Raw genomic sequence first — 19,300 nt, 5'->3', positions numbered from 1 at the left:
TTAAGTTTTATGTAAGCTTCCTCTTTCATTTTCCTTTAATTATGGCGCCCCCGAGCAATTGAGTTTCTATTATATTTAAAATCTATTAAGAATCCACACCCCTAGATCTCTGAAGACTTGGAGCTACCGAGGTACTCCGTAAGGTTACGTAGCACCAAGTATATTTTTATGTTTGTTTAATTGGTCGAGTTACATATTATTTTTTTTTGCCTTTGTTATCCACGCTGGAGCTGTTATACAAAAATGGCTTCCATTCGTGGGGCTGGTGCTACAACCTACACTTCTTTAAAAAAAACTAGTCTTTATATTGATTTCAGCTTTTTATTTTAATCACTTAAACTCACATATGAATTATATTTCAAATATTGTAAATAGTGCATTATATATTATATAAACCTAATCTTACCTAAGCACATTTGAAACATGACAAGAAGTACTTTTTGTCCTAAGGGACTACTTAAAAAATTTTATCACAAAATGCTTTTAAAGATGTTTTATAATACTTTTGAACACTCAGCATAGTTGTAGACTCTAATTAATATAAAATACCTTACTATACACTATACTAAAAGTATAAAATTTGAAAACATTTGATAAAATATACTGCTCTTCAAAGTAAATGTTAAGATTTTTTGCTAGGTAATTACATATTTTGTGTTAAGTTACAGTGTATTGCTCGGTTAACGTTGCTAGCATGGGATTGAACTGTACGCAAACGCGCAAGAATATAGCCACTGCTGTCAACGAACATATGACTGCACATCAGTTATTTGGCTAATTTGTTCGTTATAATATACTATATTATAGTTTTTGTCATTAATAGAAATTTCAGGAAATAAAGAAACTCATTATTTTGGTGACGAGAACTGGACGAACCATCTAAATAGTATAATTTGTTAGTACCAGGACATGACAAATTATAATTACAGGGAAAATAATACAATGATGTTAACTGGGACAAAAAAACCTTTTGAGAATTTATGTGGACTTTTTTGACATATACTTTGGAATATATTATGTTAACAAGATAAAAGAAGAAGACCAATGACAGACACAAATGTCAGCCAGGTAACGTAGTTTTCCACCTTTAGACGTATCAGAGGAGTATGACAACTGTCACTGTGACAGTAGAATTTTATAAAATACTTCTGTCACAGACGTCTAAAGATGGGATACTATGTAATGTAATGTTAATTTATAAGTTTATAACGATAATTTCCACATCTACTAGTTTCATCCCCTTTTTTTCTCAATGTATTATGGTTTCCATCTTTTGCGTTATTTTGCGCGCTCATAACTGTATATGACGAAAGGAAACAAAACAGACTTGTAATAATAGTACTTCGGAATAGCTAGAGACTATATGAAGGAACATAATAACGAAATTACGTAAAAAATTACTACATTTGGTCTTTTTTTAGTGTTAATGACAGATACTGTACACCCACTAATTTCTTAACTTTTATAAATATTTTAAGTAATGTAGAAAAATGAGTTTCGATGGTTAAAAATGGTTCTAAAAAGTCATCTCCCCTACACCGTTAAGATACGAATAACGACAATGTTTGGTTTCCTTCTTAAAAAATATTCCTGCTTCCGTATCTATAAACTGTATCATTTTTTGTTGAAGTGCATTATTTTTAGTGAGCAGTATATTTCAACATTACACAAACTGAAGTGTGAGGAATATTTTTTCATCAAACTTTGACACCCACTTTGTTAAATTAGTCAAAGCATAGGTAGTAAATTATGGTCACACACATTGAGAAAAAATTTACACTAAGAATCAAAGCTATGGAATACAGTAAATCTCTGGGGATTTTAGATATATATTTATCATACTTTATCTACATATTTATTTATCAAAACTTCCCAGGTAATTACTTGGTTTTAGCTTTTGTATTTGGTTAATCAAGTATTAAATTCTCACCTATAAAATAACCATCGACAGCTAGCTTTAAAGCTTAGTATAAACTAGTAGACAAAAGTAGTACTTCATAATAGCGAAGCTTAAAACGAATATATTGAAGATAGTTCTGAATAAATCTCAAATTCTAAAGCCGCGTTAGCGGTATAAACCGGGAGACTATTATTATAAAGATATATTGTTTAAAATTTCAATAAGAAAATTTTAAACAATATTTTATGTTATATAGATATTTGAGCCCAATTATGTGAATTTGTTTTGAATGAAAAAAAATATTTCCCCTACAATTTTAGGCGCGCAAATATGTACTTTTGACATGAAGAACACGTATTTTTAGAATAGGCTTTGTGTATATTAACCATAGACATTGTAACGGTCCACCCGTTATAATATCATTTTTAGCGCTTTAATTATTTTTATAATTATTTTCTTTTGATCACTTAATTAATTACTGTAACTTCCTCGTAAAGGACCACTTACGTGACGTCACACGTCGACGTCTACGGAACACTTGTCAAATCGTTCCGTGACATTTAATTCATGTTCTGTGGTCGTTTGAGGTTCTCATCTTTGAAGTAGCGAGGAAGGTTCCTTACTTGACTTGTGGCTGTGAAGTTGGTTGGTACCATAAAATGGCGGATGATTTCCATCCAACTTATTTTATAACATCCAGTTTAATTAAAGTAAAAAGTTAACACCAAGGGTTGTCTGGAGTTGGGAGACATGTGTGTGACAACTCCTTTTGGAGTCTGAATAGGAATCATTCGGTGAGATTTATTTTTTATATAATAATTTTTTGTTAGTCTTATAACTATATGTTAGCTTGTATAATATTTGAAATAGTAGTTTCATTGGTAAATTTTCTGAGTCAACCCATTAAGTGAAATATATAGATTATTTCGATTATTTAATATCCATTCAAGGAAAATTATATATTAATAGATTTTGGTTAGACATAACCAAACATATGCAATTCTCAATTAATATTGGAAATAATTATCATTTCTCTGTAGGTTTTAAATTTATTGAACATCCAATATTTTATATACATATTCAAATTTCACATTCAATGTCATTATTTGTTCATGTCTTCACACTCAAAATAGTTCAAGGTTACCTGAGATTAGTTTTTGTTCCATTTTAATGATCGGTTTTTCTATGTTAATGCTTCTAAAAAGTTTCCTAATTTATTTCTTCTCTTTACTTTTTGCTCATGTTTATATGGGAAATAAAACTGGGAATGTTTTTAGCCATTTGGGAGAAACCAGAATGTGAAGTCGTAGCCCCTTTGACCACCTAGGGAAACCATTACAGCCACAGTCAAGTCATCACTGGGAATATGTCAATTTGGGAAACACACTTTGGGACGTTCCAGTCCCATTTTCTGTCATCTTTCCACCTGCACCTACGGATAGGACAGGTTAGCACTCTCCGTGTGCTCATTCTACGGATTGCAGCATCGAACCTTATCTGGAAGTCGTTCGATGAATGGGTTTGTTTGGGAATATTTAGTGTTGTGCATTTAGTAACTATTGGTTTTACATTTCAGACATTTGGTTAAATGCACTATGTTATTAATTTTTTCAGATTTAGTTTACCTTTGGTTTTTTTATATGACATATTTATATATTAATATTTGGTTCCCAAACTATTGTAGCTATGGTAAGTTACTTGTGTGCACAAGGTAATCAGGCCTAGAAAATTAGGGTTTTATATATTATTATTGGTTTGATATTTATTTTGTAATATTACTTGCTTGTTTCCCAAATATTTTATTTGTTTATTCGCTTTATTCCATTTGTTCAGTTAATTTAGGTCATCGTTTCGGTATTTATCTTAGCTTCATTTTTATAACTTTTATTAATCCATTTTGTTTAATTCATCATTGTATTTTCCCTTAGTCAGGTTTGTGCTTATTTATTTATATTACTTTTAATATTTGTCGGTTTTAATTTAGTTGTACGTAGCAGGCGTACTATAACCATTTGGTAGAAATCTCATGTGAGTTGTACCCTATATGTAAGAGGTACTTATATAATTTTGTAACAGGTAACATTATTGTTGTTATCTTAAATGAATATAATTTTTGTATAACTTTTGTCATGTTAGAGTCACAGTATATGCTTTGTCTAACTCAGAGATTGTTAAAAATCTGGTAGTTATTTTTAATAAATATTTATTTATTTTGTATATCATTTATTTTTATTATTCCTTTATGTTCATTATTACAGATTTAATATATTTAATATTTGACAGCAGTGTAAGATACCTGGGAGAGTGATCGAAGATCAATTTCTTGGTGCCCATGATTTGTTAGTTTTATTTAATTGGTTCTTCTTTAGCAATTATTTATCTTTATTTATTTTCAGAACATTATTTTTATCTTAGTATATACCTTTTCTAGTCATCAGCATCTACTTTGAGCTACTGTTCTTCGACAGGCATGCAAACGAGCCGTATCCATCCTTGAGTGTCAAGTTGTTCTCTTGCATCTCTTGCTAGCCACTCCATTTAGTTTACCTCTGTCTCTTCATACTTCTACATTTATCCCTTTTAATAATCCCCCTTTCTTCAGTACTACTGCAAAGTAGTATTTTTATTACTTCAGCCTCTCCAGCGAGAAGCTATTTTCTGTTTATTTTCATTTTACTTCCCCTTTCTTCAAGTACACTATCTTATTATTATTTATATATACCTAGCTTACAGTTACTTTCTTTTTCCTTACTTCTGTTGGAGTATATCACTGTCTTTACATTCACTCCAACAGAAGTTCTTTTTTTTTTGTTTCAACATAATAAGGATAGATAAGGCATACTGAGCAAAATAGCGTAACGCGCTAGCAGTCGATCGGTGGTCTATCTATCTCTTTTAACCAAGCGATCCCGCTCATGTGACAGACAAAGATGGTTACACCACTCAAAGTGAATATTGTCCATTGATATTGGCGTTACACCTCGATGCACAGAGAGGCCCATACCTTGCCTGGTCTACCCTTTATTATGTCTATGATATTAACACATTAAACGCCACGTGCGTTGTATTTAACTCACACCCTGTTTGGACCAGGCGTTCTGTGAGTTAAATATAATTCAAATTAACAATGAGATGGTGTGGTTGTTAATGTGTTAAAGTTTTGTCTAAAAGTGAATACTAATAGAGTCAATAATTCCAAAATTGCAACACTATTTGTAGGATCGAAGATTTAACACTGGATTTCACCATTACAGGAGCACAATTTCAAGCTAATACTTAATACTATATAAGAATAAAATCTCACATAAATATACCTTGATAAAAACGTGATTATGATAGTTCTTATACTTAAAATTACAATTTTTGTTGGAGCTCCCTTACTTATTTGTAATAAAATATAAAAATATAAGAAATATTGTGACTCAAAGGCAAGAGAATGGATGAATAAAAACAGCCATTGGGCTAGCATAAGCTTAAAAAGATAAAACTAAAAAAATAGAGTTGGTAGAAAGTTTTGGTATAATAACGAAAATAAATTTTATGTTTTAAAACTATGTTAGAAATAAAAAGTTAATAATAAAAATGATGTAATCGATTTAGTTTGGTTGTATTAATCTAATATAACAATGTTTTCGATACAATTAGTCAACAATTGTGTACAGCTAAAAGATTGATTTTAGATGATTTGCTTTAGACGAACTTAGAACATTGGAATATTAAATAATATTCCATTCACTCGGAAAATAGTTATTACTAATAATGAGTACTACATTATGGAGCAGTACTAGTAAGTACATTAGTAATGTGTACAAAGAAGTACATTCAAAAAAGTCTAATAATGTCAAAGATTAGATAAGGTCTATGAAATTGTGAATTATTCGCGGTGTGCAAGTACTTGGAAGGGATACGCGAAACGATCGTGCGCAAATAGCGGAGAAATATTGCAACTTTCTTAAATAATTCATATTGTCAACTGAAATTGTCAAATTGACGTACATTTCATACCTATTGTCATTTAAGAAGAAAAATTATATATTGCTTCACAATATTGATATGATATGCAATTATTATATAAAGGTAAATTTAATTAATTGTATTTTACTTGCAATACTGCATTTTAATAACTAATTTTATTTACTACATACAATTTTTTACGTTTGAATAACACAACCTAAATCTTATTTTTTCTTATTATTTTTTTTGGACTATGGCCTTGACAATTATCCAGTAACGAGGACCATATGATTGGCCAATATAATTAAAAGTGCGAATAAAAGTTCAGAGCGTAGAAATAGGTGTCGCTTTTCCGAACTTGCACGGTCCCAATAGCAATCTTCCCTCTTCATCATTGAAAGCTTTTTGATATAGTCAAAAGTCCAATTATTAAAGAAATGGCGACGACTGAATAACTTTAATATTGCCAATAAAGAACTTTAAATAACTAAAAATACAATGCACAATTTTTCTCCGAACGGGTCCTTATAATGATTTTCCTAATTATAATAAATTTATATGCAAATTATAATAAATTTTCAGCACACTGAAAATTAAGATTTATTAACTTATTATAAAGTCAATATATTACAGTGATGAGCGCGCTAATAACCGGCAGAATAACGACAAAGATGGAAAACATATTAAGTTGTGAGATAAAAAGAAATGAAACTAGTGGAGGTGGGAAATTTAGCGATAAAAACCTATAAATTTACATTATATTTATTGTTTCCCATCTTTAGAAGTATCAAGAGGAGTATGTCAACTAAAACTGTCACAATGGCAGTTGCCAAACTCGTCCGATACGTCTAAGGTGGGAAACAATAAATATAATATAAATTTATAGATTTTTATCGCTAAATTTCCAACTTCTACTAGTTTCATTTCTTTTATCTCACAACTTAATTGTTTTCCATTTTTTGCGTTATTCTGACAGTTATTAGCGCGCTCATCACTATATAATATAAAGTCTAAGTAATTATTATTCTTTAAATTTGATTGATTATTTTTCTTTACATTTGACTTTATAAAAAGTTAATAAACTTTAACTTTCAGTGTGCTTGAGAAAAATTCAAATGGACTATTGCCATTCTTCCCCTGTGCCCTTCTGTTGTCTTTTGCAAGCCATTCCGAAGTCTATGCGTTTGAAGCGATAACCTGACATTGAATTTCGCGTGTAGTTATCGTTTCGATGTGAAAGTTACACAGTGGCTTGTAATAAGGTACACATTGGGCAATACGTTGCAACTGCTATGTATTCTCTTAGACACAAAGTTGGTATTGTTCGTCCGCTATAACTTTTCCCATGCGTCACGATTCATTTTCAAACAAATTAAGTCAAAACATAAAGTGAAACGAACGTCGATGTGTACAGTCGGAAAAATGAAAGAATACCCATGAACGATTACATCAATCACTTATTTTGTATTTGCTGTCTTTTTCTATAACAAACGTTTGTTATTTATAGAAAATAAGTGATTGATGTGATCGTTCATGGGTATTCTTTCATTTTCCGACTGTATACAGAGTTGGATAAAGTATGGAACCAAGCAAATATCTTTGAAACGAAAAGAACAACATTTATGAAACTTTGCATGCAAGTACAGAGACGCAAAAGGCATCTGATGCCATATTTTTTGTTACTACTCCACTTCCGGTTTCACCGGAAATACCCTTAACTTATTTAATGTAAATGGGACACCCTGTATATTTTTGCAGATTTTAAAAGAACTTATTATACCAAGTTTGGAAGAAAAAACTATTAAAACAAGAAATAAATCTCTTTACAGTTAAAAAATAGGTTAATTTATTAACGTTAGACCAATGATATTAAAAATAAAAAAAAAATTTCAAATGTTGAAAATGTTTGCTGTTCACCTCCTGACAACGTGCAAGCCTATAAATAAATTCGTGAGTCACTTTTTGCAAGATTTCTCCACGTATTAGTTCACATTCATCAATTATTATTCTTTGTCTCAAATCCTGCAAGCATGTTGGTCGCCTAACGTAAACACGTAATTTTAGATAACCCAAAGAAAAAAATCTAACGGGTTGAGGTCCGGAGAACGAGCGGGCCACTCTATGAATCCTCTACGTCCAATCCATGGATTTGGAAAATTCACTTCCAAAAAACGAAAATTCACCATAACCTTTTCCACTTATATGAACCATTTTTAATACAACTTATTTCTGTCAATTAGTTCAGTAACAGTTTTACCTACTATACTAAATTCAAATAAGTCATGCAGTGCATGTAAACAACAATTTTAGTCTACAGTATAGATGGTACTCGTTTATTTCCTATTACGTTGTATTAATACAAAAAATTATCTACAGACACTTTTTAACAAATTGTCTCTACCAAATTTGGTATGTATGAATTAAAAATAACAAGTTCTTTTAAAATCAAAATTTTAAAATATAGAGGGTGTCCCAAACCGGAAGTGGAATAGTAACAAAAAATATGGCAACAGATGCCTTTTCCGTCACTGTACTTGCATGCAAAGTTTCATAAATATTGTTCTTTTCGTTTCAAAGATATTTGCTTGGTTCCATACTTTATCCCAACCCAATATACATTTTGTATACTGTAGTATACTACACACATCGGCGTACGTTTCACTCTATGTTTTGACTTAATTTGTTTGAAAATGAATCGTGACGCATGGGAAAAGTTATAGCGGACGAACAATATTCATGTCAAGCTTTTAAACGCACAAGTGCCCACAGCGATCATACCCAATCATACCAAGTCAGTCAAGATTTTCTGATTGCAACACCAAAAATGCTATGGTTAGGCAACTGAAACCATAGGTTTCGCAGTCACTCTGTCACTCACACAGAGTTGATACATTATATGTAGACTTTGGTGTTTTTTTTTATAATAGTTAACAAAAAATGTGTTTACATAAGGTAAACGTTACTCCACGTAATTAAATTTGTTCAAATATTTAAATAAACATCAATAAAATACGTTACTAAATCGATTGCATCAGTTTTAGATATTTATTTTATTTTTGTAACAAAGTAGTATTTTTGATCATTTTCCGTATTGCACAAAATGTTACGTTCAAGCTTACATAAATAAGTACAATAATATATTATGCTAGCTTCACATTCTCGACATGCATTTGGCTAAATGTGTTGGTGAGCTTTCGATAGGCGAGGCAGATCACACTATCGGTCCAACATGGACTATTAAACTACAAAATATCGAGAGTGTGATGAGCTTGGAAACTTCTTTAGCTTGCGCTCTTCGACTTAACATGTTCAGTGTCCATCTTGAACAAACGCCACTTGGCTGGTACCACGCATTTAAATGGTTCATTTAGTAAGGTCAAAAAGCAGTACTATGGTGCTTCTCAGAGGCTTTTTTCAGTGTGACACAAGTGACAGAAAAAAGGCACCTCCGTGATACATACACATTTATAACATTTATTCCAGTTGTTGATAGATGGCGCTATAATCGAAATTGTTTTTAGATATTTACCCATTATTTACCTATTACATATCTATACGACTATAATTTAAAGTTCTTCTCAGTCTTTCAGTGTGTCATTAATGACGTAATATATAAGTTTAAGAATGCAGAGAATCATAGCATGACATTTTAGTTAAATCTGACAGTTGTCAGAATCATACCTAATCGTAATTTGGTATAAAAACAAATCAATTGTGTTTATTTAACTTATAAAAAGGTATGTTCTTTGACTTGTATAGGGTACATTCCATGTCAAATCACTCAGGCAAAAAATTTTGGATCTCCGATTTGTCTGAAAATTGGTATATAGCTTCTGCGGGACGTAAAAATAAGATATTTAAGGTCAAAAAACCTTCTTCTTCTTCTTTTTTTCTCAAAATGTTATTTTATGCGATTTTACAGTGATTTGGTGTTTATTTAAACAAATTTGCATTTTCTGTCGTAAAGTATCAATGAAAAACATAATATTTTAATAGAAAGGACTCAAAAATGTCATTATATGGCATTATAACAAGTTATTTTGAATCAAAACAAGTTTTTGATCAAATTTTATAGTGTAAAAAACGTTAAAATACCGTTTTTACATTTTCCTTCATTCCCAAAATACATCATCATCGATTTGGCTGAAAATTTGCCCACAGATAGCTAAAAGATAGGACTTTAAGTGGTTAGAAGGATTTGAATAATATTACAATACCAAAAAAGTTACATGCAGTAATATCAGACTCAAAAGTAGGTATATATTAGTCCAGTCGGGATAGCATTTGACCTTGAATGCCGAGCTGCCCAAAATTTTATTTTTATGATCTTTAGGGGAGTCAATAGTAGCCTAAATTAGAAATCACGAATGAATTCCTCCGTTACGTTAGCCGCCATCTTGATTTTAAAGGAGAACCTGTTTTGCTCAATATCACCGCCATTTTTAACGTTTCGACAAAAATGGTAGGAACTGAAATTGTTCTAAATAAATCGTATTTACAATTATTACAATTTCTTTTTAAGAATTTTTGTCGTGAGGTCGATATTTTAGAGTTAATTTTACTTACAGTAGACGCCTATATTTTTGACTATAATATTGCATGTAACTTTTTTGGTATTGTAATATAATTCAAATCCTTCTCACCACTTAAAGTCCTATGTTTTGTCTATCTGTGGGCAAATTTTCAGCCAAATCGATTATGATGTATTTTGGGAATGGAGAAAAATGTAAAAACGGTATTTTAACGTTTTCTACACTATAAAATTTGATCAAAAGCTTGTTTTGAATCAAAGTATCTTATTATAGTGCCATATAATGACATTTTTGAGTCTCTTCTATTAAAATATTATGTTTTCCTTTGATACTTTACAATAGAAAATGCAAATTTGTATAAATAAACACCAAATCACTGTAAAATCGCATAAAATAACATTTTGAGAAAAGAAGAAGAAGATTTTTTGACCTTAAATATCTTATTTTTACGTCCCGCAGAAGCTACATACCAATTTTCAGACAAATCGGAGGTCCAAATTTTTTTTTTTGCTCCAAAATTGAGTGATTTGAAATGGAATGACCCATAGTCTTATAAATTGTACAGATTATAGTCGCATAGATAATACATAAATCATCTTTTGTTCGATTATAGCGCCATCTATCAACAACTACAATAAATGTTATAAATGATTTTAATCACGGACGTACCTTTTTTTCTGTCACTTCCAACTTAATGTGTTCGAAGTTCCAAGAAAGAAATCGAAAAACTGTGACGCACTGAAAGATGCCTCTGAGGAGTATACCGCCGACACCCATGCGTTGTCGGTACCCTCAATGAAACCGTCGTGACAACACACTGTCGTCATGAGCACCGAACGTGTTAAGTAAGCCAACATCGAATGAAGAGTTACGCTCAGCCTTGCCCTCCGCTCCTATCAAAATTATGGATGTAGCACTGGAATCAGCAACCGTTTTTGGAGCAATAATTGTTTTCTCTTTATCATTGATAATACTGATGTGAAGTAATCTTGAGGTTTAAGGAAGATCGTGAAGTTTATGTTCTGTGTACATGTTTTCCAACCTATCGTATACAAGAGAAGTGATTTCTAAAGTGTGTGGTAGTAATTCCATTGCTTCCAGTATAACTTTTTCATCTCCACATACCTAAACAAGAAAATTTACAAGTAAGGAATTGAGATATCCAAAAATCATTAAAAAAATAGTTACACGTTGAAATCGCAGATTTTAATATTAAACAAAAAAATGTCGGTATAAAATTATACCAGCCAAAACACCTGCTCCAATGAAAGTGAACTTCAGGAAGAATAGAACTTCCTAACAAATGTTTTAACAGAAAATAACATTGACAAATGACTTTAGCCTTTGTCATTTATAAACAAAGAATTTCACAAGATTGGAACCGAGTTGTGCAGTCAGCCAAGAACCACCCGAGTTGTAGTGCTAAGAGAAGAAGAATTTCACAATATTGAAGAAAGGAAACAACATAACACCATAACCAATTCAGTAAAGGACATATTATCGGTATAGCGATACGCTTTAATTACTATTTTTGCTAATTTTATTTTCTTAATTTTTAATAACTTTTCTCAAAACGAAACAACATTATTCATTTAAAACTCACATGTAACATACAAACCATATGCCAACAAGGGCCGTTGATTTCGAGAAACCAAAATGTATCCCTAAACAAATTGTATAAAATTAATGTTTTTTTAAAGGAAACACTAATGGATTACGATGTCAGATCGCCACACTCTTTATGTCAATTTCTTAAAATACAAAAAGGTTCACATCTTTTAAAAGGCAGATGCAGTAATTTATGGCCCTTTCTGGCCATTATCGCAAAACCAGTTGACATAATAGTTGGTGGTCCGAAAGTCAGTCTCTAGACAGCATGCGAACGATGCAGACACACCCTCTCGCCCGCGCTAACAAATAACCCTCTTTCGAGATATAAGCAAAGCACCGCTTGTTTACCCAAAACAAATAAATATATTACTGTTCGTTGTTACACTTATTTTTTATTAATTCCGTCAACCACACCACCGGAATAATCGGAAAATTAAAAAAAAGATGGAAATAAATACATCAAAACAACCAATACAGTAAGATCTATTTTGACCAAACAAACCAAACAACACACAAGAGAGATCAAAGAACTGCATCTATAAAATACCTTGTTAATACAACAATTTTTACGTAGGAGAAACTGCAAGACCACTAAATGTCAGAATAAACGAGCATGAAACAACATACGTCAAAAGCAGGGCCTTCGACAGATCACAAAAATATGCAAACATGCTTGGGACAATGAGCACAGAGTAGAATGGAAAGATACATCAATAGTAATAAAAGAAACATACATGAACAAGAGGAAAATCAAACAAGCAGCTCTCATATTACTTAATGAAGAAAAATGTGTAGCAAACCCATCAGCAGAATTTATCAGACTCTGGTTGCCAATACTAAAAGAAGAAGTAAGTAACAAGAATATATCAATATTAATGCATGAAAAAAATTCTCATCAATCGTGTATTCGCTGTGAGCCGATGAGTACAGTTGAGTTCGCGAATCTTTACCCGTGCGTCATCATTTAAAGCATACGAAAGAAGTTGATGATAAATCGGAAATTAAAATTTACTAAATACAACAACAAGTGACAGTAAGTGACTTGCTGTTGCGTTTAGTAAATTTCAATTTCCGACTTATTTCGTATGCTTTAAATGATGACGCACGGGTAAAGATTCGCGGACTCAACTGTAGAGGGTTTTTGGCAGTTTTCGCCAGCGCTGTTAGTGGCAGTTTTGTGCATTGAATTTGAACAATTTTATCAGAAAAGTACAAGTTTCAAACCGCGAGAGAGCGCTACCGACGAAACTGACAGCCAATAAAAACAGAGAACCTCTAAATTTCACATTAACTTCTTCTTTTTCTCAATGGCCTCTTGCGTAAGCAGTCATCCAGTCGCACGAATTTATATATTAAATATTAAAATTATAATGAATGAAATAAAAAAAACATAATTACTTTTACCATCAATTTTGTGTATTCGTTCAGTAATCAGGTTACAATAATATTTCAGTTCATAATTTGTGTTTTTATAGATAAATATCTATTTTTCTTGTTTTGAATATTTCACATCCACCAATTTTATCAGAAAAGTACGAGTTTCAAACCGCGAGAGAGCGCTATCGTTGAAAGTCACAGCCAATACATAAAAAATACAAACACACAAACTCACAACAAAACCGAATTTGAGGTTTGTTCGTATCGTAGTACGGTCTGGAACCGTTGGCAACCATCAGACGCATACACAGTTAACAGTTAGGCCGGAATCAGACTGCTCGACCAGACCCAAGGACCAGACCGACCGTCCACGATCGACCAAAATTACCAGTCTATGAAAATTTATGCGCAGAGTCAGACTGGTGGACCGTCCATCACTTACAACGATCGTCCAGTTTTGAAATTCGGACGTGTTGGAATTTTTGGTCGTTGGGTCGATGGATATGGAACATTTCGCATTCATTTGTACTGTTCTGAGCAATGACACTGACCATTGACACTTCAAAATTTTTAATTAACCTATAAAATTTTATTTGTTTTTGTTTCTTTGTTGGATTATTAATTATTAGCAAATAGCATTGCCATTATTTATAATAGCATTTATAATAGCATTGCCATTATTTTTACAATTTGCACACAATTTATCAGTAGAATTATCGCTGCTAATGCTATCCATCATTCAATTGTCTACAAAGAGCCGCCTAAAATGAAACTACAAAAATGTGGTTATGTTGCTAGGTTGCTACAGCCTCCTGACGGTCGATCGATCAATGTGAGTTTAAAAAATAAAAATACAAAAGTTGGTTGTTCGCCGTCGGACGGTTGGTCGTGGTCGGTCGGGCAGTCTGATTCCTGCCTTAGCGATGCGCAGTTAATAGTTAGCGTTCGTAGACTACGAACGCGCATGCGTCTGATATTCGGCAACGGTTGCTGATCGTACTACGAACAAACCTTTGATATCATCCCCAAATTAAAACAACTCAAACTGTGGCTATCTGCCGACAAAATCGAGGCCGAGTAAGTTAGTTGCCTATCAATTAGGTCTATCATCTATCATCAACAGTCAACAATACATAACCAAAGGTGTACAACTTCCATAATTTAATTTAAATTTTTTCAAAACGATTTCCGGAGTGGAATATAAAACGTAATTTTCATTACAACCAATTTTCAGGAAAAAATTATTCTTTTGATCCTTAAATAAAGGAATATAAGGAAGACAAAATGTAAAGAAAAATATTTCAAACTTTTCATACAATAGCTAACGATTCATCAACTTACTCTTTGTAGTAATACTTCTTTGGTAGGCAGTGTATAAATTGCTACTTGTGCCCCAGACCTGATCAGGTAAGGATGATGTTTCGATAACGTTTGATCATATGCTGCTCTACATATAGTTGAGGTGCCTTCTTCATTTTTGATGTCCTTAAGCTTTTCCAGGAATAGTCTGATAAAATCTAAATTGAAATTAAAAAATATTAAAAATTTACCTATTGAAGAGAAATACACTATAACTTTAAATAAAATAAATATTTTTTCTACGACCGTTTAATAATATGCTCATTATTTGCTATTTCTGAATAGATAATAACAGCCATTACTTTACCCGTGAGTAATAGTTCATTACTCACGGGCTGAAGTTAGGTTCAAGTGGCGAATGTCACTATATAAACTGCAAATAAAATTACTTAAACTTGTTTATTTGACACAATAATTATTCTAATTTATATCAATATTAATTTAACCTCGAAAAATTTTTAAAGGATTTTTACTGAAACAATGCGTCAGTATATTTTTTACTTTTATACCTTGTGACCTTGTTTACTATTATGAATTTTGACGTTTACGATTTTCAATGACAGTGACATTAGCGTATTTGCTGTGTTTATTGGAATTTAAAACTTATATTGTGTCTATTTTATAAAGTGATCTTGTGTTATATGTTTTAAATACATTATAACATAGTATATATAGTTAATTATATTATATAGTTAAATATAAATGTGCATTGTAACTTTTTAAAAATACGTCCACGCACCATTTCCTATTTATTACAATGACAGTAGGTACAAATTTATACTTATAATTTTGAGAAAGGGGGGACCTTTGGCGGCAATGGCCGCCGAAGGATGTTTTATGAAGAATGAAAAATTTATTTGAAGTTATCTAAATAATCCCCAAAGAAAAGTTAATTTTTAGTTATAATTCGTGAAAGTGAAGTAGCTTAGTGTTGTCTGTTATAGTTATTGTAGTAAAATTATGGCAATTTATCTTTATTAAGGAAGAATTTTTTTCGAGCATGGTTGCTAATGTGTTTGTTCTTAGTTAAATGGAATAATGGATATTTGAAGAAAAGTTATATATATTATTATTTGTAAGGATAAAAACGTAGGTTGTGCATTGCTTCGAGCAAGACTCGCATAACCTACATGAAATGTGCTGGCAGATGCACTTGTATGCAAGCCAAAAAAACGAAGAAGAAGAAGAAGTACTTATAATTTTTCGGAAATGAATATAATTTGAATTGACTATTTCTTGTTGTGTCTTTTTACAATACATAATTAAGACAGCATTGCTAATTAATAGTAAGCAACAAATTATTCAGCCGTGTACTAGGTATTGGTAAACAAAATTTATTTTTTTCAATTATAATTTTAATCTCGAGTAGTTGATAATTATGTTTTTTTACTAATTAAAATAAAAAAAGGTCGTAGAAAAAGTATAGTATTCTACTTGCATGTAATGGCTATTACTCACTCTGATAAATTACGACACTCGCCTACGGCTCGTGTCGCAAACTTCATCATCGTGAGTAATAGCCATCATCACATGCTCGTTGAATAATATACTTCACTATCACTCTGCAGTTACGCAAGTAAGTAAATAAGGAGATTTAATAAATCAACAGCATGAAAGCATTAAGTATGTGGTAAACTGAAAGTCAAACGATTAGGAATGCACGTCATAGATTTAATGACATCATAACCCACCAGTACAAACTTGACGACAAACAAATTCAACAAATTTTTCCTCATATATAAGTTTTTTTGCTACCGTTAGGTTTAGCAGGAAAGCGCTGTTGCCGAATAAAAACATATGTATATTTACCAAAACAGCTACCGGCTACACTGTTTCTCTTTGTCTTTAAAGGTGGCTCCAGACACAACAGAAAAACCGAAGGCATGCCTTGAGGCGCCAGGCCTTGAAGCGAACCCAAAAATGTGGAGGTCTCCCAAAATGATATTTTGTATTGCAATTTCCGGCCTCCACGCATCAGATCTGCAGGAATACCTCAATAGAATTCTCCATACACACAGAGAGATTTTCCTTGAGGTTTTTCGCCTCAAGGCATGCCTTCGGTTTTTCCGTTGTGTGTGGAGCCGCCTTAATAGTGGGAAACAAAGATAACTATCTGTAATATAAGTGTTAAAGTCATGTTGTAATATAGAAGGTTATGTAAGATTTTTTTGTTTACTTTTTTTCTTCTTCTTTTGTGTTCTTTGGGAGCTGTGTCCATTTAGCCAGCAACATTGCTTAAAATTAACGCCTAACTAACTATTCGCCGTGTGCAAGTACTTGGAGGGTATACGAGAAACGATCGTGCGCGAATAGCGGAGAAATCTTACAACTTTCTTAAATTCATTGTCAATTGAAATTGTCAAATTGACGTATATTTCATATCCATTATCAATGAAGGAGAAAAATTATATGTTGCTCCACAATATTGATACTTATGATATGCAATTATTATATAAAAGTAATTTAATTAATTGTATTTTGCTTGTAGTAGTACATTTTAATAATTCATTTTATTTACTACATACAGATGTTTACCTTTTAATAACATAACCTAAATATTACTTTTTCTTCTTATAATTTTTTTGGGCTATGGCCTTGACAATTGTCCAGTAACTAGGACCAATATGATCGGCCAATATAATTAAAAGTGCGAAAAATTTTGCCGAACTATGAAACCAGGTGTCGCTTTTCCGAACTTGCACGGTCCCAATAGGTACACCATACCATACAACAAAACTATTACGAACATAATCGACCAATCAAGGATAGGGAAGGGAAATAAATAAAATATAATTTGAAAACAATAATTTGACGTTATATTAACCTCCAATATTATGACAGACGTCAGTTACCATCGAAATATAATAATGACGTCATATAAACTCGTCACTAATTCTACCCAATGAAATGCTCGCTGTAATAGGAATGGCATGTCAGGCATGTCAAAAAAATCTGATTATACCCTATATATTTTTTCAAATTTAGAATATGGCAACAAGGAGGAAATTAAGTGCATTCCTTATTGTTTGACTTTTCCTATAATATGTGAAAAATACGCATTCTAATGAAAGCAAGTTTATAGAACAAAAAGTTTGATTGAAATCTGAAGTATCATTGTAGGATTAGGTTGAATACTCGAATAATATATGAAATTTATGAAAATAAAAGGCAGATACCGAGAAACAATATTCAGTCCATTACCATTTTGGACCACTGGTTAGCTAAACACAAGATACTAGGTTGGTCAATAAGTTTTGCGGTTCGATAAGAAAAACACAATTTTATGATTTAAAATACTCATTTTTTGGTTAAAGAAATTTTTTTTCTTTTTCATTTTAAAAGAATAATTTAGGAATGTTGAGCTACTACGAGTACACATAATCAAAGTTTATATGCGTTATAGTTTTGTGTATCCTTCTATTAGTCCAAGTAATGAAGCTTAAAATAGGACAAAACCTCGCAATTTTTACAGAATGGATCGATTTGCTTGAAAAATTGAGAATAAGTAGTGGATAGTCCAAGGAGCAATATCTATATCATGCGGAAGGGCGCTTTTACCATGGGGGTGGTTGCCCCCCATCTTAGGGGTGGAAATTTTTTATTATATTGTAATCACAAAACTTGGTAAAAACGTTCATTCTTAGCAAAAAACGTTCTATACATTTTTTTAATAAAATTGATAGTTTTCGATTTATTCGCTATCGAAAGTGTTGGTTTTATATCGAAAAAATCATTGTTTTTAATAAGTTTTCTGCTAATAACTCCAAAAGTTTTCGTTTTATCAAAAAAACTTTACTTAAAAAAATATAACTTTTGAAAAAATAAACAAAAACATGTTTTTAGATTTTCTTTAAGACCGATACTAATCGAGCTATACTTGATTATATTTCGGCTCTTCTTCGTCAAATGCTAAATATTGTAGTTTCAAAGTCAAAAGACGAGAAAACTATGCATTTTTCGAGGACAAACTAATTAATTTAAACAAATCTTGTTCAAACTAATTTAAAGTATTAAAAATGTCTATCTCCAGAAATAGAAAAAGTCTCTAGCTCAAAAATTAAGTAACTTATAATGAAAAGAATGTCAGTCCCTATTTTTTCAGCGAAAAAGTAATGGGAAGCAACCCCTTAATCACCACCCTAATTAAAATTAGTCATTGACCTTATTTGATCTTTGGTATTTATGTATTATTAATCGGTTCTAGAAGTTTGACCGGCTTAGAATGAATAGTTTTAAAAAAAATGAAGTTAAAAGCAAATAACGAATTTTTGTAGTTTGGAAAAAATTGCCTTTTCTTCAGAATAGCAAGATTAGCATCAGAGATACGAAAAAATGTTCAAATATGAAATTGTAGCCGATTTAATTTCCAAAAACCTGGTTTGCAAAAATGTTTTCTACGGTAAAAATTTAGTGAGCTATCGACAATTATAACTTGTAATAACATGCAAAAACCACCTTTACCAACCCTTTCAAAGTCACCTCTTTTTGCGACTGAGGATTTTAACAAGAATTAATTTTCATAGCCTTATAGACTTTATAAAAACCTACAAAATTCTTTTTTAACAAA

At 31.6% G+C, this 19,300-nt stretch overlaps 1 protein-coding gene across 1 annotated transcript in view; it reads right to left on the bottom strand.

Annotated features, from left to right (window-relative positions):
• Positions 1 to 301: 301 nt before the first annotated feature.
• The window catches only part of LOC114335995 (ceramide-1-phosphate transfer protein), a 33,552-nt gene continuing 14,553 nt past the window's right edge, over positions 302 to 19,300 (bottom strand). Inside the window, exons 3-4 of the mRNA XM_028286297.2 lie at positions 14,716 to 14,891; positions 302 to 11,511 (exon numbers count right to left, since the gene is read on the bottom strand). Of these exons, the coding sequence (XP_028142098.1) occupies positions 11,383 to 11,511; positions 14,716 to 14,891 (305 nt within the window). The 3' untranslated portion in view covers positions 302 to 11,382. The remainder of the gene's footprint in view (positions 11,512 to 14,715; positions 14,892 to 19,300) is intronic.

The sequence above is a fragment of the Diabrotica virgifera genome, chromosome 1, assembly GCF_917563875.1.
Source record: "Diabrotica virgifera virgifera chromosome 1, PGI_DIABVI_V3a".
NCBI classification, from domain to species: Eukaryota; Metazoa; Arthropoda; class Insecta; order Coleoptera; family Chrysomelidae; genus Diabrotica; species Diabrotica virgifera.
Note: the sequence above shows the minus strand (reverse complement) of the source record. Positions and strands in the feature narration are given on the sequence as shown.